This window comes from Ornithorhynchus anatinus, chromosome X2 (genome assembly GCF_004115215.2).
Source record: "Ornithorhynchus anatinus isolate Pmale09 chromosome X2, mOrnAna1.pri.v4, whole genome shotgun sequence".
NCBI classification, from domain to species: Eukaryota; Metazoa; Chordata; class Mammalia; order Monotremata; family Ornithorhynchidae; genus Ornithorhynchus; species Ornithorhynchus anatinus.
Genome location: NC_041750.1, coordinates 7,753,139 through 7,777,713, shown reverse-complemented (window position 1 = coordinate 7,777,713; position 24,575 = coordinate 7,753,139). Strand labels below are relative to the sequence as shown.

Genomic DNA, 24,575 nt, shown 5'->3' with positions numbered 1-24,575 from the left:
CTGGGATGACCCTGAGGGACATAGCTCCTGAAGAGCATTTGGGTTTGGAGTGACAATTCCCACAAAAAAAACTGGGCGCTGGAGCCAGTTTGTCCAAGTAGGATGATGACTTAACTGGACATAATAATAATAATAATAATTATTACTATTATTAACAACAGCGATAATGGGACTTGTTAAGTGCTTAAAAAGGTGTCAAGCACTGTTCTAAGCACTGGGGTAACCCATCCCATCCCGCATGGGTCTCACAGTCTAAATAGGAGAAAGAACAGGTTTGAACCCCCATTTTACAGTTGAGGAAACTGAGGCACAGAGATGTTAAATGACTTGCCCAAGGTCACACAGAAGGTAAACTAGCAGAGCCAGATTAGAAACCAGATCCTCTGACTCCCAGGCCCGTGCTCCTTCCACTAGGCCATGCTGCTTCCCATTCTGTTTCCACCCATGTGAAAATCCTCAGAGGCCCTTCCCCTTTACCCTCTTCCTGGGATCTTGTTAAACTACACGGATGAGAGAGAGATGGGGGCAAAAACAGACAAAAAGGCAGAGACAGAAAAAGACATAGGAGGAGGGATAGAGAGAGAGAGAATGTGGAGGGGAGGCAGAGACAGAAACAGAAACAGGGGCAGAGAAAGACTTTGGAGCAGAAACAGAGAAGCCAAGGCAGACCCAAAGTCATAGTGGAAGAGACAGGACCTGATTCCTCTCATCTGATATTTATGCCAGATCTGATCCTCTATATCACCCTGAAATGTCTTTCCCTCACCCCATCTTTCCATACCTTGGCCCCTTGATCTTTCCCTCAGAACCAGTGCTGAAGGTGGTGGATAATGGGATCTTTTTCCAGAGCTGTGACCAGTAACATGGAATTATGACTAGTAGCACAGATCTGTGATTTGGTGGAACACGAGACCATCAGTCTGTGGCACCGTTCCGGGTCTCCCCTATGGGCAGGCAGTTCCATATCCTGTCTCCAAAAGGGCGTGAGGATCCTTGAAGGATCCATGTGATGGTGGCCCTCTTGGACACCCATACCCCTGTTTAGGGATGAACCATCCAACATCCCGACTTTTCTCGCTAGTCATGTAGCATAAGACTGCTGGTCCAATAAATGTATCTAAACATCTGTGAACCTGCTGATATTTTTCCGGCTGCCCAGCGTTTTTGCCGGTGATATCTAACTAGATTGGTTACCTGTATTTCCCCCTGTAATCTCTTCCTGCCCCCACTTTCCTGGACACAGTTTCTTGGAGAAGGAGAATGAAGCATTTTGAGTGCAGGAGGGACTACACAGAGCTAATGGGACAAAGAGCCCTGATTTTTCAGCTCTGCTAAGAAGCCCTTGGGTCTGGTTGGCGAGCCAGGGAAGTAAGTGAGGTCTGGGGAGAAAGTAGCTTCACCTCGGCAGCTGGAAAGCGGGTGGGGGCACCATTCTCCCTCGCCCCCACCAGGGCTGGCACCTCCAACCGTGGAGGCACCCCTTTTCTTCCTCCTCCTCCGGGAAACCACAGATTCTCAGAAATTCAGCTGTCGTCCCCCACTTCGGAAGTGCAGGTGCTGGGCCTATTCAATAGGAGCGTGATGGGAGCATTTCTGGGATCGACTCTCAGCTGCACCTCCTCTCTCCCACCCCCCAGTCCCTCCTTTCCCCGGCGGCGTCCAGCTGGCTGGTTTCCCAACTTGGCCCCGGCTGCTTCCAACTTGATAAATGCAGCACAAAATCGCTGTGGAGCGGCCAGTGGGTGAGAAGGGAGAGAGCCGATGGGATGCTGTCATGGAATTGATTTTCCTTCAATCAGCCGGTCCTGTTTAACGGGGCCAGGGTGATAGGATGGGTATCGGCATCGGCTGAGATCTAGTTGGGGGCGGGTGGGCTTCTGGGGGCGATGACTATCTTCTGCTCTGTCTATTGCATTTTTTTTTCTGGAAATCCCTCTCTCACGGCCCTGGGAAATGGGAGGCAGAAAGAGCAATCAGGCATCACTGAGCCTTTCAATCTCCCGAGCTTTGGGTAAAGGATTTTCACTTCCTAGGAGTCCAGAGCTGCGGTCACTGGGGAGCGGGAGAGAGAAGCAGCTGGAAAGAATGTTTGGGCATTGGAGATTCTGTGGGTGTCGCCATCTGGGCTGATGCAGGCGGGGGCCGGTGATTCATCCACCCCCAGATCAGAGAGGCTGGTTAGTCATCTCGAGGGGCCAGGGCTGGGGCAGAGCGGGCAGGAGTCTAAGAACCAATATGCCAGGGAGACCCAATTTGGGGGTTTCTCCGGCGCCACTGAAAGCTTGCAGGTCTTGTCGTAGCCCCGGGGTGTGTGCGGCTGGAAAGTGCCAGCTCTGGGCGGGCGCTCAGTGGAAGAAACAGTAGCTTGGCTCCCTCAACTGGACCCCCCGGGGAAGGTGGGGGGACTCTTGGTCCAAACCAGCTTCGTTGCTCTTCCCTCCATCTCTCCCTCCTCCCAGCATCCCTGCATTGGAGAAATGTGGCCTTCCCTGGTGTGTTGAAGCCCCCTCCTTCCCACCCCCATTTCCCGAGCGTCGGATTGATTATAGAAATCCATCCCCGGTCGACATCCTCAGCCCCCAGGGTCCTCGTTGGTGCAAATTTATGCTCCAGCTTGAAATTGGATTCTTCCCCATTTGGGGGTGGGAGGAGGAGGGGGCTGGGGGGAATCTCTGTAAACCTGCGAGTGGTTCATTTTTACTCTCTGACAACTTCTGCGATGAGATTAAATCTCAGCGCCTGTTTGTGCCGCAGAAACTGCAGTCGTGGTAGGGAGCTACCTTTGGGGATGAATTTTATTTGGTTTCCGTGATGTAGAACCTCCCCCACGCCCATCCATCCTCTAATCCTTCCCCGAGTCCTCCCACACCCTGTCCAGCCAACCCTCCCCTCCCCTATCCAGACCCTCGATCCATCTGTGCTTTCCTTCCCCAATCCGCCCCCCACCCCCATCCCATGTTTCCCCTCCAGGGTTGATTGCACCCATAAACAGCGATTCTGCCTGGACTGTCTAATGAGGGAGAGAAAGAGGAAAACATTTTCCTTTGTCATGGGGAAATCCTAGCTAGGGGGGTGACAGTGAGAGGCTAAGGGATGCAGGACGGGAGTTCTGACTGGTGGGGGTGAAAGCCCCATCCTGGAGCCAATAGACACTCATGACTCCAGCAGAGAGAGGTTCACCCCAACCCTCCAGGCCAGGCCAACACCAGGACCAACACCAGTGGGAGAAGGTCAAATATCCCTCTGCTGGGATCTCCCAGCCTCCACCTTTCCTCTCCCCACTCCTCTCCCTTTCCCTCCCGAATCTCTCCCCCCCCCCTCCCCCCAAGTCCCTTTCCCCTAGGTAGTTGTGGGTTTGGGTGCAGCGTCATTTTTTCTAGAGAGAGGAGTTTGGGGGTTGGGATTGGGTATTCATCCAGTTTAACCTCGCTTTTCCCACAGAAGATAGCATCCTCCCATTCCTCATTTTCCATTGAGAGGAGTCTTGCAAAATGTTGAGTGCTGGGGTAGGGGACTGGAGAGATTCTGCTAGAGAAGAGATGGAGAGAGGGGTTGAGGGGGAGAAGGAGGATGAAAGTGTGTGCGGGGGGTGAGGTGGGGGAAATTCAGTGGTAGGGGTGTGTGTAGTACTGACCTGAACAAATACTTTTCTCCCCTCTGACCTCCTCCCGCTCCCAGGATGTTTCTTCATGAGGCCATGGAGGGGGATCTCGGGAATTGAATAGTCCCTGGAAGGATTCTGCAGGGTTCATGGAACCCCGGTCTCACCAGGCAGGGGCAGGGATGAGCAGAGAAGCTCTTCTGTGAGGGAGCCAAAAGGCCCCAGGATAGAGCCCAAAACTCAGCCAGTTCTGATGTCAGAGTTTTCTGGAGAGATGTGTCTGCCCACTAGAGCAAGGTAGCTCAGAGGGCCAGGGGCACCAACTCTGTTGGGGGAGGTGAGGTTCTGGGCCCCACTCCTTCCCCCTTCCCCCCACTAAGTTTCCAGCAGTAGATGGAAAGCCTTAATAAGTGTAGTATTTGTTAAGCTCCTACTACGCGCCAATCATTGTACTGAGCTCTGGGCAGGATACAAGAAAAACAGGCCAGGAACAGACCCTGTCGCACAGGGGGCTCCCCATCTAAGTAGGAGGGTATTGAATCCCCATTTTTCAGATGAGGAAACTGAGGCCCAGAGCAAGCTGAGTGACTTGCCCAAGGCCACCCAACGGACAAGTGGCAGAGCTGGAATTAGAATCCAGGGCTCCTGATTCCCAAGCCTGGGCTCTTTCCACTAGGCCAGCCTCGTTTTCTCAACAGCTGTTTGAATTGGACTCACAGCCTTACTCACCACAGGTCTCCACCCAAACCTGAAAGTTTCCAAGAGGGCCAAAAGGCCCCTAAATTGGGTCTTTCTGGATTATTAGCTGTGGCAAGCCCAAACTTCATCTTTCTTGTTTTCCACCCACCCTCCCTCCCCTTCCCAAGCCATCTTAGAACCACTCCTCCTCTCCTTTCCCCAGCACTCCTGAGTTTACAGTGAAAAGCCGGCCTCTCTGCAAGGGGATCAATAAGGGGAAGCAGCATAGACTAGTGAGTAGACCCCACGGGGCTGGGAGTCACGAGGACCTGGGTTATAATCCTGGCTCAGTCCCCCCCCCCCTTCCGGAAAGCCAGGACCCTTGAGCCTGGGAAGATGTAGGCTGAGAGGGGGACAGGATGGAAGATTATAGAGTCATGAAGGGGGTGGATGGGGCAAGCGCAGAACTATTCTTTCCCAAATCCCATCCCACCGAGATGAGGGCCACTCACTGAAGCTTGAAGGAGACAAGTTCCAAACGAAAGGAAAGACTCTTCGCCCGGTACAGGAGCTGAGGGATGGGAAGGACATAGAATTAGTTCCCACCGGACGTTGTGCAGCTGAAAATATCAGCAGGTGCAGGTGGGGTTTGAATAGATTCAGGGCTGAATGGTCCATAATTGGTCGCTAGAGGGAAAGATAGGATGGAGAGAAAGGGTAAGGCTGTTAGATGGATGGTCCATCCCTAACCAGGTTCTTTCACGTGTTTTGGTGTCCCTGGTAATATGGACATGGTTGAACTGTGGGTCTGACTCAAGAATGACGATGTTCATGGTTTTATTAGAAACAGACAGAAAGACAGAGACAGACACAGAGAGAAAGAGAGAGAGGTATAGGATGTTAGAGGACAAGTTAGTGATATCATTAGTGGTATTTAAATGGGTCTATCTCTAGCCATGTGGATGGATGTCCAATGTCCTGGTGTCAGCATTGGAGACCATCCTGGACTGGATGGACCAGGGGGCTTACCCAGGATGGCATCGCTTAGGGCTTCAGGGTCCTAGAAATCAAAAGCCAACTCTCTCAAAAGACTGAAAATCCCATTTCCTTCTTGGACAGAAAGCCATATCCCAGTACTCCTCTTCTGGGTCTCTCCTCCTCACCCATCAGTTATCGAAACCCCATCTCCCATCAACATAATGGGCCGTTTCTTGGGTGGGTCGGGGGGAGGTAGAGAGTCCCTCCGCCTCCCCCGAGACGTGGGGAATTGTGGCTCAGCCGTCAGCCCTGCCACCAGTCACCCACCTGTCTGAGATTTCCCTGGCTCTGTGCCACAGAGACACTGATTATCAGGAGCAAAGCTTTGGGACAGGGGTAATATTTCACTCCATGGCAGACCAGTTAATATCTCCTTTGAGATCCTTCAGCTCATCAGTCAGGCAGAATCGGCATCATTTATCATGGGGTAAAAGAAAGGGCATCTCCCTGGGATCTAAAATGTGTGGAATCAAGGAAGAATGGGATCAGCATTGAGCCTCCTTAGACAAAGGAATCTGGTGAAATTCATCATATTAATTTGGCTGTCAAAGTGGTAACTGAACATCATCGTCCAGCCCATCAAACTCCTCTGCAAGTGGTTATTACCCTAAGCTATGACTCCCTAGAAATCCAGAGCTGATCAGACTGCACAGGTAGAAATTAGTCTGCAGTTTGCTGGATTTACAAGCAAACTACATTTAGGTCCGTAGACAAAAATGGCTTCTCATATTCAAATATATACATACATAGGTAAACACACAAAAATATACTCCATGCTTCTATACTCATATATATGCCCTCGCGCAAATCTATACATACAATATACTCACATGTGTACATGTAAACACACATACTCAGGCAGCTTTACATACACGCAACTCTATGTAGTATAATAATAATAATAATAGTAATTGTGGTATTTCTTAAGTGCTTCCTCTGTGCCGGGCACTGTTCTAAGTGCTGGGCTAGATAGAAACAAATCAGGTTGGACACAGTCCCTGTCCCACGTGGGGACCACAGTCTTAATCCCCATTTTACAGATGAGGCAACTGAGGCCCAGAGAAGTGAAGTGATCCCAAGGTCACACAGCAGACAAGTGGCAGAGCCGGGATTAGAATTCAGGTCCTTCTGACTCCCAGGTCCATGCTCTAGCCACTGGGCCACGCTACTTCTTCTCTGCATGTAGACAGTCAGCTCTAAAACGTGGGGATTGTGTTCCCGAAGAAGCTCATATTACAGAAAACTGATGCCACGTGCATGTATGACAACATTTCTTCTGGCACCGTATCATGTTGTAAGCACTTAGTCACAGTGCTCCGCATACTCGATAAATATCATTGATTGAATAATAATAATAATAACTGTAGACTAATAATAATGATTTTGGTATTTGTTATTTGCTAACTATGTACCAGGCACTGCAAATAAACCCTGGGGTAGATACAAGATAATCAGGTCCCACGTGGGGCTCACAGTCTAAATAGGAGGAAGAACAAGTATTGAATCCCCATTCTGCAGATGAAGGAACTGAGGCACAGAGAAGTGAAGTGACTTGCCTAAGGTCACACAGCAGGTAAGTGGTGGAGCTGGGATTAAAACCCAGGTCCTCTGACACCCAGGCCCATGCTCTTTCCACTAGGCCACACTGCTTCCCGATTGTATCCAGATAGATGCATTTTTTTATGGTATTTGTTAAACTCTTACTATGTGCCAGACACTGTTCTAAGCACTGGGGTAGATCCAAGCTAATCAAGTTGGACACGGTCCATGTCCCTCAAGGGGCTCACGGTCTTAATCCCCATTTTACAGGTGAGATGATTGAGAGCATAGAGAAGTGAAGTGACTTGCTCAAGATCACACAGCAGACAAGAGGCAGAGCTGGGATTAGAACCCAGGCCCTTCTAACTCCCAGGCCCGTGCTCTATCCACTAGTCCATGCTGCTTCTCACTAGGCCATGCTCTTGCTGGAAGAACATTTTCTTAATTCCTTAATTTCATCCTGTGCCCTATCCATTAGGTCATGCCCATTGCACCAGTTCAAAGTCAAGGGAGCATTAAATCAAATCTAGTTATGAAATACAAATCCCTCCCTGGTTTTCTACCTCACCCAGAGCTGGAGTCTGCATTCATAAATGTTCCAGCCATGGCTTTTGACTGGGCCTATTCTCCTCTGCCGCATAGCTTTCCCCCTGGCATGAGTCTCTCCTCGCCATCTGTCCTCATGCCCCAAGACCCTGAATTCCTGCTTCCTCCACATTTTGAGCCTCTCGCCCGATTATGGGATCAACCTGCTGATGTGATTATTGACCTGGGCCCCAACCCACTCTTCAAAATGAGGTGGCAACTTGGAGTCTGGCAATTTGCCCATGACCTTCCCTCTGCCATCCTTCCAATCAACTGGGACTCTGGGAATCCATCCATCCATCAATCAGTGGTATTTATTGAGCGCTTATTGGGTGCCAAGCACTCTGCTAAGCGCTTGGACGAGTATGGCAGAGTTGGTAGAAACGTTCCCTGCCCACAACAAGCTTACAGTTTAGAGGGGCAGACAGATATTAATATAAATAGTTTATATAATTTATAGATCCGTATATATAAGTGCTGTGGGGATGAGGGTGGGGCAAACACCAAATGCCCAAAGGTCACAGATCCAGGTGCATAGACATCCTCAGCCCCACAACACTTACGTACATATCCATAATTGATTGATTTGTACTAATGTCTTTTTCTCCCTCTACACTGCTAGCTCCTAGTGGGCAGGGAATATGTCTACCAACTCTGTTATGCTCTACTCTCCCGAGTGCCCAGAACGGTGCTCTGCACACAGTAAGCGCTCAATAGATACTACTGATTGATCGATGCAGAAGGGAGAGGGAGTCACAAAGTCCACTTTCACGGTTTCCACTTCCCTGGAGCAATTATCCCAGGGATAAGCAGGATATGGTTTTTAGATAACGACTTACTTTTTTTCCACCTTTGTGTCTGGGCGCTATACTTTTTCTATGTTTGGCAATTAGTGGCTGCTCGTCTCCCCCATTGTACTGTAAGCACCTTTTACTTCTGCTTCATGTTCTTCAGTGGCTAATATAATGCTCTGCTCTACTCAATCAATCGATGGTATTTATTCATTCAATGGTATTTATTGAGTGCTTACTGTGGGCAGAGCACTATACTGAGTGCTTATGAGAATACATCACAAGAGAGCTTGTAGAAATGATCCCAAGTAAGTGTACAGTATTTATAATTACCCTTAGTACTTGAAGATTCCCCAGATGGTCAAATTCACTTATGGATGTGTTTGGGTGAAAAAGCCAATTCAGGTCCCATAGTCCGACCACACCATGCATACACAGATTGTCCTTAGTTGTGCTGACATATTTGTTGTTTGCAGCATCTGGCCCTGTTTTCGCTCTTGCCTGCGTGTTGCACGATCCGCCCGAAGCTTCCGTTCAAAAAGAGCTCTGTCTTTCTTGATTGCAGTATGCCTTACTGGTCTGCTTCCAGCATCTGTTTGCCAGTTTATCAGCTGAGATGCAGCATTGTTCGAGGCTTGGTTTTACTGCATCCTTAAAAGGCTTCTTGAACCATTCATGTTTCAGTGGCCCATTTGCGGCTCATCCTATAGCAACTGTCCTCCATTTACCTCATCTTTGCCACCCAGCAAAGCTGTGTCGAGGAGAACATAGTTTCAAGGCTAAGAGACTGACTTGGTTCCAGGCTTTGGTTGTTTGGGAGCGGGGCTGTCCGCTTGATCCTCAGTATGGGCCAAAAGTTAGGTTGATAGAACCACTCAAGTTGTCCGTTGTAAAGTCAACGGGGGAATCCCGGGCTCAGCCGGAGAGAAAGTTGGGCAGCATGAGGCTCTGAAGACCTTCAGCTCGGTCTGAAGCCCAATACCGTGTTCAGTGGTGCCAGTTATCTTGATTCGATTTTCTACTTTCTTGCCTATTGTTGCCATGTTGGTCAATTTGCTGCTTGGGTAGCAGAATTCTAGGATGGCGTCTAGCTTTATGTTACCAGGGCAGATCTTTGGGGGTGTGCGTGCGCACACGCACATTTGTTTCCTTCAGCCTCGTTATCAACCCGTAGCATCCGGCTGATTTGGCAAAGCAGTTTGCAATCATTTGCACGTCTTCTTGGGTATGGGCTTCTAGAGCACAGTCCTCTGCCTACAGCAATTTTTACATGACCTTATCTAGAACTTCGGATGGTGCTCACATCCCGTCGAGGCGGAAGAGTTTCCCGGAAGAGCAGAAGTGTATTTTAACACCCGCTTCCAGGTCTCTCATTGCATCTTCTAGCCTGCCTGGCTGCCTAGAATGCGGCGAACGGGACCGAGTCTGCTACTCAGCCCTGCTTTTCCCCATCGGCAAAGAGGAATGAAATCAATCAGGGCACCCTCGGCTCTGACACGATCAGCCAGTTCGTCGAGAAGCGGTCTCGGAATCTTAATTAACTTCTCAAGGCAGCTGAATTTACTAAGCAGTTTCCACAGTCCAGATTTGTTGATGGTGTCAGGTGGCTTGGTACGGTTGAAGAAAACTGTATAGAGGGGTTGGTGCCACTTTATCATTATTATTATTATTATTATTATTGTTCTCCTGCTTCTGATGTGCTGCAGAGATCATATCCACCATGGTCTGAAGCCACAGTGAGATTCTGGGAGTGTGTGGTCCACGATAGCCTTCAGTCATGGGTCCAGCAGGCTAGGACCTTGCTGGCAATGGAGAGAAGTGAAATTTCTCAATAGTTGCTGAATTCTGATTTCCTCCTTTCTTCTCAAAGATGGCGATGAGGGTGCCCTCTCCTCAGTGGTGCATATTGATCAATCAGTGGTATTTATTAAGCTCATTGTGTGCAGAGCACTGTACTCTCCCAAGCGCTTAGTACAATGCTCTGCAGACAGTAAGTGCTCAATAAATACCATTGATTAATTGCAATATAACAGAGTTGGTAGGCTCATTCTCTGCTCACAGTGATCTTCCAGTCTAATAATAATAATAATAATAATGATAATAACTGTGGTATGTGTTAAGCACTTACTATGTTCCAGGTACTGTGCTAAGTTCTGGGGTAGATACAAGATCATCAGGTCCCTTGTGGGACTCACGGTCCAAGTAGGAGGGAGAATGAGGATTGAATCCCCATTTTGCAGCTGAGGGAACTGAGGCACAGAGAAGTGAAGCTACTTGCCCAAGGTCATACAATAGATAAATAGTTGAGCTGGTATTAGAACCCAGGTCTTCTGACTCCCAGGCCCATGCTCAGTATAGCATTATATTCATTCATTCATTCATTCATTCAATAGCATTTATTGAGCGCTTACTATGTGCAGAGCACTGTACTAAGCGCTTGGAATGAACAAGTCGGCAACAGATAGAGACAGTCCCTGCCGTTTGACGGGCTTACAGTCTAATCGGGGGGAGACGGACAGACGAGAACAATGGCAATAGAGTCAAAGGGAAGACCATCTCGTAAAAACAATGGCAACTAAATAGACACATAACAGCACAAGGCCCACCTCAGTACATAGCTTTTTTTTTTTGGTATTTGCTAAGCACTTACTAGGTGCCAGGCAATGTAATAATAATAATAATGTTGGTATTTGTTAAGCGCTTACTATGTGCAGAACACTGTTCTAAGCGCTGGGGTAGATACAGGGTAATCAGGTTGTCCCACATGAGGCTCACAGTCTTAATCCCCATTTTACAGATGAGGTAACTGAGGCACAGAGAAGTTAAGTGACTTGCCCACAGTCACACAGCTGACAAGCGGCAGAGGCGGGATTTGAACCCATGACCTCTGACTCCCAAACCCGGGCTCTTTCCATTGAGCCATGCTGCACTAAGCACTGGAGTAGGTACAAGGTAATCAGGTTGGACACAGTCCCTGTCTCCTGTGGGGTTCACAGTCTGAATCCCCATTATACAGATGAGGCAACTGAGCACAGAGAAGTGAAATGATTTGCCCACGGTCACACAACAGATAAGTGGCACACTCGGGATTAGAACCCAGGTCCTTGTGGCTCCCCGGCCCGTGCTCTATCCACTAGGCCACGCTGCCTCCCACGGGATGCACCCAGGAGGCAGATGACACTGACCTGGGCATCTACTGTGCTCAGAATAGTATAGTAGGTACTTGGGAAGTGCATGACAAATAAATGACCCGATCTCTGCTCACGAGCAGCCTAAGCACTAAGGGGGAAGACAAGCAAACGCAGATTGCCCAACATCCCAAAGGTAAAAAGAGTCAGAGCATAGATCCAGATGATAGAAGCAAAACAAGCAATTAAGTGAATGAATAAATAAACAAGAAATAAACAGATGGACACCAGGAGTACATCTGAGAACCCGTGAGCATTGTGGGTCCTGATGGGCTGTGACATGGCCAGGAAGAAGGTCCTCGGGGGCCGTTAGGGACTCAGAGGTGGCGGTGTTTTGCGGTCCTGGGGGAGGAGCCGGAGACCACAGAACCACCCTGTTTATGCTGCAGACTCTTCTAATCCTGAAGGCATTATGGAGATTCGGGTTGAGTCGATACTGTCTCGGGGAAAGATGCCAATAAACAAATAAAACAAAAATTATTCCAAGGGCCGAACCGCTTCAGTACAGCTGACCTTCACGGAGCTCTTGAGAGCTACAAGAATGCTAAGTTTCGGAATGAAAACGTTTTCCTTTTCCAGAGCCGTCAGCCTTCAGGGACCTGGGCTGATCTCCCCGCGGGGCCCATGAGGAGCCGAATTTACTAATTTGCGGGTCCGATGGGGAGTTAACAGGGTTATTCCTGATGGATCACCGGAAGGATAAATTAGAGGCGTTAGGTGGTCCGCCCTTAGCCGAGAGAGCGGGCGTCCAGGAATGCCACCGTCGTCCAATTCCTCTAGGCATCTCGGTACCCCTTCCCGGAGATCGAGTCCACATCACTGGGTGGACCGATTTTTTTTTTTTTAAATGGCATTTGTTAAGCGCTTACTATGTGTCAGCCACTGGGCTATACAAGCTAATCAGGATGGACACAGTCCATGTCCCACAAAGGGCTCACAAGCTTAATCCCCATTTTACTGACAAGGGAACTGAGGCACAGAGAAGTGAAGGGACTCGCTCAAGGTCACACAGCAGAGAGTTGGCGGAGCTGGGATTAGAACCCAGGTCCTTCTGACTCCCAGCCCCGTGATCTGCCCACTAGGCCATGATCTAGGGTGATTTTGCTCAAGGTCTTATGGTCTTATGGCATATCAGTCTCGACTCTGAGCTGCCAGTCACGATTCCAAACTACCAGTTACAGCTCAGAGAAGAGACCACCAAGTCATGGTCGACTGTTTGGACAAATCACTGGTCCAAGCTGAGTTACTAGAAGGAAAGTCCTCTAGACTGTAAGTTCGTTTTGGGCAGGGAACGTGTCTGCTTATTCTGCTGTATTGTACTCTCCCAAGCACTTAGTACAGTGCTCTGCACATAGCAAGTGCTCAATAAATACCATTGAATGATTGATTGGAAGGCAGAGGCGTCGGATGGTCCGTCCCTAAGCATGAGGGGGGACATCCTGGAGGGCCACCATCCCATAGTTCCTCCAAGCTGATCCTGATATCCCGATGGACCCTGATATTGACCCAGAGATGGAATTGTTCTGTGTTGGATGGGCTTGTATGAGCGGACTGTCAAGTAGTCTGGCCTCTGGGCCCCGGGACCACATACAGATACAGTTTTAGTTGACACTTGCTATCCTCTTCAGCTGATGTGGCACCAGGGGCTTTGAGCTGTTGGGGAAATGACTCCTTCTGATCTATTTATTCTCTCCTCCCACTGCACCCCAGTTGGCACTCTTTACTCCTCCCAGGCCAACCTTTAGCCGTACCTCGCTCATGACTCTCCCGTCTCTGACCTATTGCAGATGTTCTTCCCCCTGCCCGAAACTCCCTTCCCCCCTCAAATCTACCAGACCATGTCCCTCCCCACCTCCAAAGCCATGCTGAAAAGCCATTCTGATCATTTTTAAAAACTGGTATCTGTTTAGTGCTTACTACTAATAATAATGTTGGTATTTGTTAAGCGCTTACTATGTGCAGAGCACTGTTCTAAGCGCAGGGGTAGACACAGGGGAATCAGGTTGTCCCACGTGGGGCTCACAGTCTTAATCCCCATTTTACAGATGAGGTAACTGAGGCACAGAGAAGTTAAGTGACTTGCCCACAGTCACGCAGCTGACAAGTGGCAGAGCCGGGATTCGAACCCATGACCTCTGACTCCAAAGCCCGTGCTCTTTCCACTGAGCCACGCTGCTTCTCTTTCCTAAGTGCCGGGGTGGATACAAGCTCATTCATTCGTTCATTCAATTGTATTTATTGAGCGCTTACTATGTGCAGAGCACTGTACTAAGCGCTTGGAATGTACAATTCGGCAACAGATAGAGACAATCCCTGCCCAACAACGGGCTCACAGTCTAAACAGGTTGGGCGCAGTCCAGCTCCCACAGTCTTCATCCCCATTTTACCGATGAGGTCACTGAAGCACAGAGAAGTGACGTGACTTGCCTGAGGTCACACAGCATAGACTGTAAGCTCGTCATGGCCAGGGAATGTGTCTATTATATTGCTATATTGTACTCTCCCAAGAGCTTAGCACAATACTCTGCAGCCAGTTAAGTGCTCAATAATTACGATTACCTGACTGACGCAGCAGATAATAATAACTGTGGTAATTGTTAAGCGCCTACTATGCGCCAAGCACTGTACTAAGTGCTGGGGTGGATTCAAGCAAATCAGGTTGGCCACAGTCCCTGTCCCACCTGGGGCTCACAGTCTCAGTCCCCATTTTACAGATGAGGTAACTGAGGTCCAGAGAAGTGAAGTGACTTGCCCAAGGTCACACAGCAGACGAGTGGGGGAGACAAGATTAGAACCCAGGTCCTTCTGACCCCCAGGCCCAATAGGCCACGCTGCCTCTCATCAGCTGATTAATTCCCTCCACCTTCATGGCCACTCCATCCCATCGGCCACCTCAGCCATCAGGGATTGGTCTGTTTAAGTTATCCGGGGCAGAAACAGGGGCAGAGGTGGGCCTGTGAGACTCAGTCCAGAAGGGCTGGCGGTGCTCAAGCCCGGGCTGGATGAGAGCTGGGACTGAGGATTTGGGAGGTGGAGACCTGGGAGCAGGATGACTCTCTCTGCTGGTACCTAAACTTCTCTTTTGGGCCTTTTCTCTCCTGCCCTCAGACCCTGTTCCAGAGTCCAGAGGAGGGCTGGCAGCTCTACACCTCTGCTCAGGCCCCCGATGGCAAATGCATCTGCACGGCGGTCATCCCGGCACAGAGCACGTGTTCCCGAGATCTGCGCAGCCGCCAGCTCCGCGAACTCATGGAAAAGGTAGGAACCGGGCAGCGGTGTGGTAGATTTGAATGTGGTATTCGTTGAGCGCTGATCCTGTACTAAGTGCTGGGGTAGATACAAGCTAATCAGGTTGGACACAGTCCATGTCCCACAGTCTTCATCCCCATTTTACAGATGAGGTAACTGAGGCACAGAGAAGTGAAATGACCTGCCCGAGGTCACACAACCGACAAGTGGCAGATCGGGGAGTAGAACCCAGGTCCTGGGTGTCTGGCCGTGTCTCCCCCAGACTGTCCTAAAGATGACCCTGGCCCAACCTCTGAGAGAAAGGCGATGGCTTGGGGCGTGTGTTGCTGAGGGACGAGGCTCCTTCACAGAGGTCCGAGCAGGGGCCACAGGAATGGTATTTGTTAGGTGCTTACTATGTGCCCGGCACTGTACTAGGCACTGGGGTGGATGCAAGTGAATCAGTTGGACACAGTCCCTGTCCCGCGTGGGGCTCACGGTCTCGATCTCCATTTTACAGATGAGGTAACTGAGGCAGAGAGAAGTGAAGTGACCTGCCCAAGGTCAGAGAGCAGACAAGTGGCAGAGCCGGGATTAGAACCCATGACCTTCTCTCTCCCTAGCCCAGGCTCTGTCCACTATGTCATGCCCGTTCCTCAGTGGGCTTGGTGGGGCCGGGTGCGGGCTGGGGGGCAGGGTGGTTACTCTACAGAAGGCAGAGCAGATTCAGGCAGCAGGGGTTCAGCGAGCAGGCTAACTCCATGACTCTATGTCTATTTTTCCTTCAACCTCCACGTGCTTCGATCGACTTGGCCCAGGAGAAGCAGGGGATGGGTGGGGAAGAGGGCCGCTGGGGAAGCATAGTTTTCCCTGCCCGCAGCCTCCTGGCTAAGTGGAGTTAGAGCGTGCACTCATCTAGATGTTCACGCTGGGCTTGCCAATGAGTTCTCACCAGGGTTTCAACTTCCTCCTCTACCCGGATGACTCCCAAATCTTCCTCGTTAGCACTGACTCGGCTCCTTCTCTGCAATCTCACAACTCCCTCTGCCTCCGGGACATTTCTCTGTGGCCGTCCCGCCGGCCCCTCCAGGCTCGAGAGGTCCAAAACTCTACTCTGAAAATAATCCGGGCAGTAGGGTATGGAGTAGAGAGGGGAGAGATTTGGGGCAGGAAGATCAGTAAGGTGGCTGATGCAGCTGGGAGATGACCGGTGCCTGGACCAGTGACCTGGCCATTTGGTTAGAGAGGAAGGAGCAGATTCTGGAAATGTACTCTACTCACACCCCCCCGAAGCACTTAGGTATAGATCTTTAGACTTAAGTGCTTCCTCCTATCTGGAATTTTAATTTTAGTGTCTGTCTTCCCCACTGGATTGTAAGCTTCTTGAGGGGAAGGACCGAGTCTACTAATTCTATTGTATTCTCTCAAGTGCTTAGTGCGTAGTGAAGTGCTCGGCACACAGTAAGGGCTCAATAAAATATGATTGCTGGATAAGGACGGGGATGTGGGGTAGTGGGCTGGCTCTGGGTACATAGGGACCAGAAGCCCACTTTGGAACCAGTCTCAGATCCAGGCACCAGGAGGAGAGCAAGCAAGGTAAGTTATCTCTGTGTTTGTTTAGTTGATGTTTTTTTCAACCTCCACGTGGTATTTATTAACAGTGAGAAAAACGGTATTCATTAAGTGCTTACTGTGGGCCAAGCACTGTACTAAGCGCTCGGGTAGCTACGAGTTCATCGGGTCAGACCCAGTCCCGGTCCCAAGCGTCCTTCCACTGGCTTAGTCCGGGAAAGGGGGAAATGGGCTTCCGGCCTGGCTTCCCTACTTTTTGCCTCCTGGCTAACACGGAGTTGAGCGTGCAGTTGTCTCTTTATTTACTCCGCGTTTGTCGAGGAGTTCTCACCCCGGGAGAGAAACGTGGGATCGAAGGGTGGGTCTGGCTACAGAGAGAATGGAAACCCTCTTTCGACCCAGACAGCCCAAGGGCAGCAAGCAAGGTGAGCCGTCTCTGTCTTTATGTTTGCGGTTTTTCCGCAACCTCCGTGGCCCTCCTCTCCGGCTTGGCCCAGGAGATTGGGGGGAGTCTCTGGGGAAGTGTGGTTCCCCTGCCCTTAGCCTCCTGGCTAACCCGGAGTTGAGCGTGGAGTTCTGCGTGTGCTCACGCATGTGCAGGCGCCACATATTTTACTTTTTTCTTTTCCACTCCTTCCTTACCGATAACTGACACTTCCTTATCGAACCCCTTCTGATCGTCAATCCTTTGGACAGCGGAATTAAGTGCGCCTCACTCGACCACGGTGTGCAAACACGATAAGGCTCTACAGCAGGCTCTGCTGTTGAGAGGGCGCACAGGAATAGAGATTCTGTTCCACGGCCACAGACCGCTTCCTGGTTGCCTAGGGAAGTCCCCGGTGGTTCGAACGGCGGACGCGTCCCCTCCAACGGTGGTGTACGGACACCAGAGACCACAGACTCTGCACCCGTGCCCTAACCGACCGTCTCACAATGCGTGCTGTTGGTTACAGGGTTCCTGGACAAGAGGGTGCGAATGGCTCAGCATAACCCAGCACCGTCACTGGAAAAACAACTCAGGTGCGTGTCCTGCCGATGATAGACTACCCCCTACCTCGCCCTTAAAAAAACCAAAAACAAAGTCCGACACAAGTAGGCGGTTGTCTGACAGCCGGCTGGATGTCTGAGCACCCCTATATAGGAGAGCACCCCTCACCCCGAATGGGGAAAGGGGACAAGAAAAGGTGCCCGACACATCGCCTGCCTCACCCAAACCAAGCTGAGATCACCAGGAGGCTGCAACTGGTGAGCTGCACCCTGGCAGTGCCAAACCAGGAAACGGAAGTGATACGAAGAAAAGGGCCGCCTCGTCGGAGAACGTCAGGACACTAGGTGACGATGGACGACGCTAGGGGAAGGACACGAGACCAGGCTCCTGGACGAAGCCCAGCTCGCAGAGACGGGTGCCGGAGAGGCAAGCGGGGGTTGGATTTGCAATCAGACGATCACTAATATCAGGCCTCCCAGACCTGCCCAGAGGTATAAGTGACTGTCTGATGATGCTTACGCCTGCCCCTGAAACAAAGGCGCTCGGTCACCATCATCGGTGCGTAGGTTTCCCTCCCCCGCGCCCTCCACTTTCTCTCTGCCCCGCCCCCAACCGCCCAGCAATGACAAACCGCAGTGAGGAACGGGACCTTCTTCTCCGAAGATTCGGAAGGACGCATCACAGGAGTACCAGCACCTGACCAACTGATTGTAATGGGAGATTTTAAAAGCTTGAGTTGGCAGCAATGTCCAAGCATGGAAGAAAGTCATCAGACCACAGGGGATTGGCAAACCAAACAGCATATGGCCTACTTGTCTCAGTGAACGTGATGATCAACACCCCCTTTAGCCTGCCAAATGAAAAGAAAGACATTCGGGAAGCGCCCGTGATCTGAACAGCGGCCTCACACCGACTTTATCAGAGTGCAGCGGAGGGGGTGGAGTAAGAGGGATCTGATACATTCCAAGCTTACGTTGACTCTACAGCCCACTGTGTTGCAAAGGGGCCTTCAAACCACCAGGACCATGATATCTTCAGCTCCTGGAGGTTGGAGACACTGCAGCAACGTTACAGCAGCTTCATTGGAACGGAGACCCCCAACCCCCCGCATGAATGAGTCAATGGAGACTTCTCCATGATACGGTCTACCGGGCAGCTGGCGAGACAGATCAGGTCGGAGCAAATGACTCAGAGCGAAAACGACTACTGGCAGCAAGACAAGGGCAGCACCTCATTCTTCGGACAAAATCGCGGCCCACAGAGACCAGCTTGGCCATGTGCGAGTCAGGTTTTGGAACGTGCACGATAAGGGGTGGGATGCCAAAACAGAAGAGATCGACCGCCTCCAAGCCAAAACTTCCAGCCCCCTGTAGATGTTCTAAGGCCAGGAGGGAAACCCATAGAGAGGATGACGACAACCCTCGATGATCTCCTCAACCCACCCTTCGCTACTGAAGGTGAAGCCCTGCACAGCAGAGAAACCTCCCAATGTGCAACGACTTCCGTCCGTTGAGGAAGGTCTCCGGAGCCGTCCGAGCCGTGGCATGTGGCATATCACCCGGAGCTGATAGCGAACCCTTTGAGATCTCTAAGTGTGGAAAGGACGCACTGCTAAAACCCTCACACAAGCTTTTCCTCACTGAGGAGATGCCCTAGGCTCTCAGAGTTGCCACCTCCTTCACTATCTTCGAGAGGAAAGGTCAGAGATCCACCTGCAGCAACTATCCAGGGATGTCACTAGACTCGACTGCCGGAAAGAACTTAGCCAGAGTCCTCCTTCTGAGCCGGTTATTAAAGAATATCGTTGGGCCACACACTCCCAGAACCTCGGTGTGGCTTCAGATCCCAGCGTGGCACAGCGGATTTGGTCTTTGCTGGGTGACGGCTAAAGGAAAAGTTCAGGGAACAGCACCACGGCCGCTACGCTGTTTCGGTAGAGCATACCAAAGCTCTTGATACCATCAGCAGGTCCAGGCTGTGGAAAGTGCTTAGTAAAATCTGCTGCCCTGAGAAGCACATTAGGATTCTGGAACTGCTTCACAATGGCATGGAGGGTCAGGTCGGATTTGGGGATGCCTGAGGTGATCCATTACCCAGAGAGAAAGCAGGGATGTTTAGAAAACCCAGGCCTGTTCAATCTAGTCTATGCAACCAGGCGGGCTGAAGGATGCAACACGAGACCTGGAAGCAGGCGTTAGAATGCTCTTCCGCCCTTCTGGGAAACTCTTCCGATTCAACCCGCCCTCCCCGATCCTTGAGGTAGCTATTCAAGGATTGCTGAACCCAGATGACTGAGTCCTAAAGGCACGCCCCAAAGGAGACACGTATATGATTGTAAACCGCTTCGCATTTTGGACCGATGACAAGCCAGAAGGAAACCGAAGCAACGATTCAGCCTTCACCAGCGGAACACTATACGCAACCAAAGATCTTCACTGGCAACACAGAACCGAATGGCATCGCAGAATGCCGTCACCGAGGCTGGCCGATGATGCAACGACAGACGAGGAAGTAGAAAATTGAGTCAAGAAGACCAGTCCATCCTCTGGGAGACTGTCCAACCCCGTTTCGACAGCTGCAAAGACCTGGCCCCCCCAACCCTGTCGCCCCAAGACTCCACGTCTGACACCTTGAGCAGTTGGATCATCACTTGCGGCCCATACTGAACATCGAGTGGCGAGTCTGGTTCACGAACAACCGAGTCCTGGAATGAAGTCAGTTTCCCAGCACTGAAGCTCTGCTCGACTCAGCACGGCCGGGCTGAATAGGACCCGTGAGGAGATCAGACGACACCAGGACACTCGGATAGCCGAAACTGGGCCACCGAAAGCAACGGTGTCAAGAAGCAGCATTTGAAGGGCACAGTAAAACGAAACCTCAGTCAAGGCTGCATCTCAGGTGAAAATTGGGAGACAGCTGCAGTGGACAGACAAGCGTGACACCCTGCAATCAAGAAAGGAGCAGCTCTCTGAGCAGAAGCTTCAAGAGATTGGCATGACAAAAGGGCAAAAGCGAAAGCAGCGCCAGGTGCAGCAAACAACAAACACGACAGCACCACAAAGGGCAGTCTGTGTGTGTGCATGGTGTGGTAGGTATTGTGGGGCCCACCTTGACCTTTAGTCACACATGCAGCTATAGGCGAATTTCATCGACAGTGGCGTCTTCTTGGAGTTGGAAGGACAACCATATATACCGTCCACAGAGGACAGAGCAGTGGACTCGGGGTTGATGCCACGGCCTTGGGTGTGAGAACTCTTTATGGAGGACAGAGTGGTGGACTGGGAGACGAAGCTACTCTCCAGAGGACAAAACAGTGGGCTTGGAGACAAGTCTACTCTTGCCAGAGGACAGGGCAGTGGGCTTGGAGATGAAGCAACTCTACAGGAGACAGAGCAGATGCACTTGGGATGTTGTTACTCTCTAGGGGCCCGGTAGTGGATTAGGGGGTGAGGACAGAGCAGGAGCCAACAATCTCCCTCCTTCACCTTTCCTTATTCCTCACCAATTCTGTCACAGACTTCACCCCCAGTGACCCTCCCTCCGGCAAGAGCTGGCGGGGAGGGGTTAAGAGATTCCCGCCCAGTGGATTAATTGCCCCTGACCCTGTCTGGCTCAGAATTACGGCACCGGCCAGCTGCCGATTGAATCCAGGCTGTCAAAGGAAACATTTACTAATCACCCCCGGGATTTGGGGCTTCTCCCTGTCCTGAGGGAAAATGGTTCCGATCCAGAGTCCCGCTCCTGTGATCTCTTTCTCTCTTTCTTCCCCTCTCCCCAACTCCTGCCTCAGTTGCCCCACTGGTTAACCGGGGGGGCACCTGTCCCATACCCATCCCCCTCCCTTCCCCCTGCCAGGGGGGGCACCAAAAAGTCAGTGATTTGACTCATTTGGGGCTTCAGGACTTCTTCGAAAGAAGATGCTGCACTTCTCTGTCTCTGTCTCTCTCTTCTCCCATGCTGAGCCATGTCTCTCTGAAACCAGGAAGGGGAGGGGGTGCCCAGAAAGCAGTGGCTCCCCCATCATCTTCCCCTTCCCCGCCGAATACCCTATACCCCTCTGATCCCTCCGTCTACCCTACCCCCAACCCTGCGGCCCCAGGTCCAGAACATCTCTCAGTCGATGGAGGTGCTAGAGCTGCGGACCTACCGGGATCTGCAGTACGTGCGCAACACGGAGACCCTCATGAGGGGGCTGGACTCCAGGCTGAAGGGGGCCAGCGATGGTCAGCGCAGCCTCAACACCAGGAGTTTCCAGGTAACGGTCTCTGCGACCTCTGTGACTCTCCTGATCCTCCGGACTTCCAGCCCTGCCCGTGTCCCTTCCTCGCTGTTCCTGTCTTCGCCCCTACTCTGCCCCCGTCCTAGGCCTTGTTTCGGTCCCCAGCCACACTGCTCTGGTCCTTGCCCGACTCTGGCTCTGCCCCGACTCCTGCTCTGCCCCTACTCTGCCCCTGGACACTGCTCCTGCCCCATCCTCACTCCGCCTCTATCCCAGACCGTTTCCATCCCTGTCGCCTGCCCCTACTCTCTGCCCTTGATCTCGGTCCCTGCCCCCGTTCCCGCCACTGCCCTTACTCTGATCCTGGCTCCTTTCCACCCCCCCCCCACACTCTCTCCCTGACCTGAATGGGCCGGGGCCTACCCTGGCCGGGGTCCGGTAGGAGCTGCAGGAGCGGATGGCGGAGCTGCAGCCTCTGAGTCCGGTGCTGGAGCAGTACCGGTCGGACACGCGGACGGTGGGGCAGCTCAAAGCGGCAGTGCGGAGCCTCTCCGTCGGTCTGGCAGCCATCCAGGAAGAGCTCGGCGCCTACGACCATGCGGAGCTGCAACAGCGGGTCTTGGGGCTGGAGGCGCAGCTCCGCGCCTGTGTGCAGAGGCTGGGTACGTGCAGACCCCTCCCGCCACACATGCCCAGACCCTCTCCTCGCCCCAGCCTCAGGACCCTTTCACTCCCCCGCACCCCCGCCAATTCCACTTTGCCCCGGAGGACCCCCTCCTACTCCACACCAGTCCCGAGCACCGTCCTCACACTCTGAGCCCCGCCTCTGCCCAACCCATTTGGGGAGGGGGCATTCCTCCCTCTCCCTCCCACCCACCCGTGAGGCCCTCCGTGTCTTATCAAGCCTTTCTCCCATCTCTCTGTGTCTCTCTGTCCCCGTGCGGGTCTCTCTCTCTCCGCATCCACGTCTCTACGCCCTTCCCCAGGCTGCGGGAAACTCACCGGGGTCAGTAACCCCATCACCGTCCGGGCCATGGGCTCCCGCTTCGGCTCCTGGATGACCGACACGATGACTCCCAGCACGGATAGCCGGGTGAGCGTTGCCTTCCCCTCCCCATTTTCTTCTCCTTTCCACATCTCCCTCCCTCCCACCTCCCCCTTCCCCTGTCCCGTCCCACCACTCTCTCACCACCCAGATCCCATTTTTAGCCCCTCCTACCCTCCGGCCATGCTCAACCCTGTCTCTCTGTCTTTCTCTTTCTCATTGTCTCTTTCCTGCCTCCCCCGACCCTCCATCCCCCACCCCCCGGCCCCGGCCCCCAGGTCTGGTACATGGACGGCTACTACAAGGGCCGGCGGGTCCTGGAGTTCCGATCCCTCGGCGATTTCGCCCGCGGCCAACACTTCGTCCAGCACCTGCTCCCGCAGCCGTGGTCGGGCACGGGCCACGTGGTCTTCAACGGGTCGCTGTTCTACAACCGACACCAGAGCAACGCGGTGGTCAAGTACCACTTCGGCTCGCGGGCGGTGCTGGTTCAGCGCAGTCTCCCCGGAGCCGGCTACAACAACACCTTCCCCTACTCCTGGGGGGGGTTCTCGGACCTGGACCTCATGGTGGATGAGGGGGGCCTGTGGGCCGTCCACACCAGCACCCGGGACGCAGGGAATCTGGTGGTCAGCCGACTGGACCCGGAGACCCTGGCCGTGCTGCGCTCCTGGGACACGGGCTACCCGAAGCGGAGCGCGGGGGAGGCCTTCATGATCTGTGGGGTCCTGTACGTCACCAGCTCTCACCTGGCCGGGGCCAAGGTCTCCTTCGCCTATGCCACGGCCGCAGCCCGCTACGAGTACACGGACGTCCCGTTGCAGAACCGCTACGCCCACCTGTCTATGCTGGACTATAACCCCCGAGACCGGGCCCTGTACGGGTGGAACAACGGGCACCAGGTGCTGTACAACGTGACGCTCTTCCACGTGGTCGGAGGCGGCGGCGGCGGAGGGGGGGCCGTGGACTCCTTCGCCGATGCGTCTGCCGGAGGACTCTAGCCTGGGAACTGGAGAGACGGGGGGATGGGAGGTGGGGGCACAGACCGGGCACGGAGAGGATTGTTGTCTGCCAACTGCTTGCTGAATCCCTCTGTCTCGCTGGCTGTCTCTCTCGGCTTCTGTCTCTCACTCTGTCTTTCCCTCTATCTCTGTGACTGTATCTGACAGCCTAGCTCTCTCTCCCTCTCTGTCTCTTCCTCTGGGTCCGTTTCTCCATCGATCCGTCTCCCTCGGCCTCCGTATTTCTCGGTCTCTAAATCTGATTGTCTCTCTGTGTCTCCCTCGGCCTCTGTCCCTGTCTCTTAGTTGCCCGGCTTTGCTGCGACTAGCCCTATCCGGGGAACAGTCAGCCACTGCCCTCCCTCCCCTCTTTCGGGCTGAGTGCATGGATCTCGTCCGTTTCCCTGTTCTCCTTCCGGTATCCTGGTTCAGTTATTTATTTGTTTGTTTCGTTCTGCATCGGCCAAATAAACCAGAGCCTTGGACGTCGTCGGTGGCAGTTTGTGGTCGGGTTTCCTGTTGCGCCTCTGCCTGTAGGGAAGCCCCCAAAAAACAACCCCGGCCCCCAGGCCCCCAGGCTTTCGATTCCGGCCGAGGGGGCGGCAGGACCCTGAAATCCCCCTCCCGCCTCTCCCACACACTTAGGCCGAGGCCGGGCAGGGGGAAGGATTGGGGGAATTTCAATGCCTGGGGCAGCGAGCTGGTCCGAGAGCTGAAGATTTCCTTCCTCTGGGGCACTGGAGTCAGTGCAGGGGCAGAGGGAGATTTCCACGTTTGGGATAGAACCGAATTCACACTGCAGGCTCCTGCGTGGGATGGTCAGCGGTCAAAAGGCCAGTAGCCAAGTTCCCCTGGGTGAGAATCCCATGGTCGGTCTGGTCTAGGAATCTGTGACACCAGGACACTTGGAACAACCTTGTGATTGATGGCAGCTCTCCGGGACTGGCCATCCAGCCTCACGGTTCGGGATGTGTGATCTTGGGCAAGTCACTAATTTCTCTGTGCCTCAGTTCCCTCATCTGTAAAATGGAGATTAAAACTGCGAGGCCCATGTGGGACCTGGACTCTGTCCAAACTGATCAGCTTGTATCTACCCCAGCAC

At 52.5% G+C, this 24,575-nt stretch overlaps 1 protein-coding gene across 2 annotated transcripts in view; it reads left to right on the top strand.

The window, feature by feature from the left end:
- OLFM2 (olfactomedin 2) overlaps positions 1-23,972 on the top strand; it is a 28,899-nt gene extending 4,927 nt beyond the window's left edge. Inside the window, exons 2-6 of one of the 2 annotated variants that reach the window (XM_029053405.1) lie at positions 14,529-14,678; positions 21,308-21,463; positions 21,870-22,089; positions 22,414-22,520; positions 22,751-23,972. In XM_029053405.1, the coding sequence (XP_028909238.1) occupies positions 14,529-14,678; positions 21,308-21,463; positions 21,870-22,089; positions 22,414-22,520; positions 22,751-23,473 (1,356 nt within the window). In that variant the 3' untranslated portion in view covers positions 23,474-23,972. Of the gene's footprint in view, positions 1-14,528; positions 14,679-17,173; positions 17,241-21,307; positions 21,464-21,869; positions 22,090-22,413; positions 22,521-22,750 lie in introns of those variants that run through there. The other variant, XM_029053406.1, reaches the window with a different exon arrangement.
- Positions 23,973-24,575: the final 603 nt, after the last annotated feature.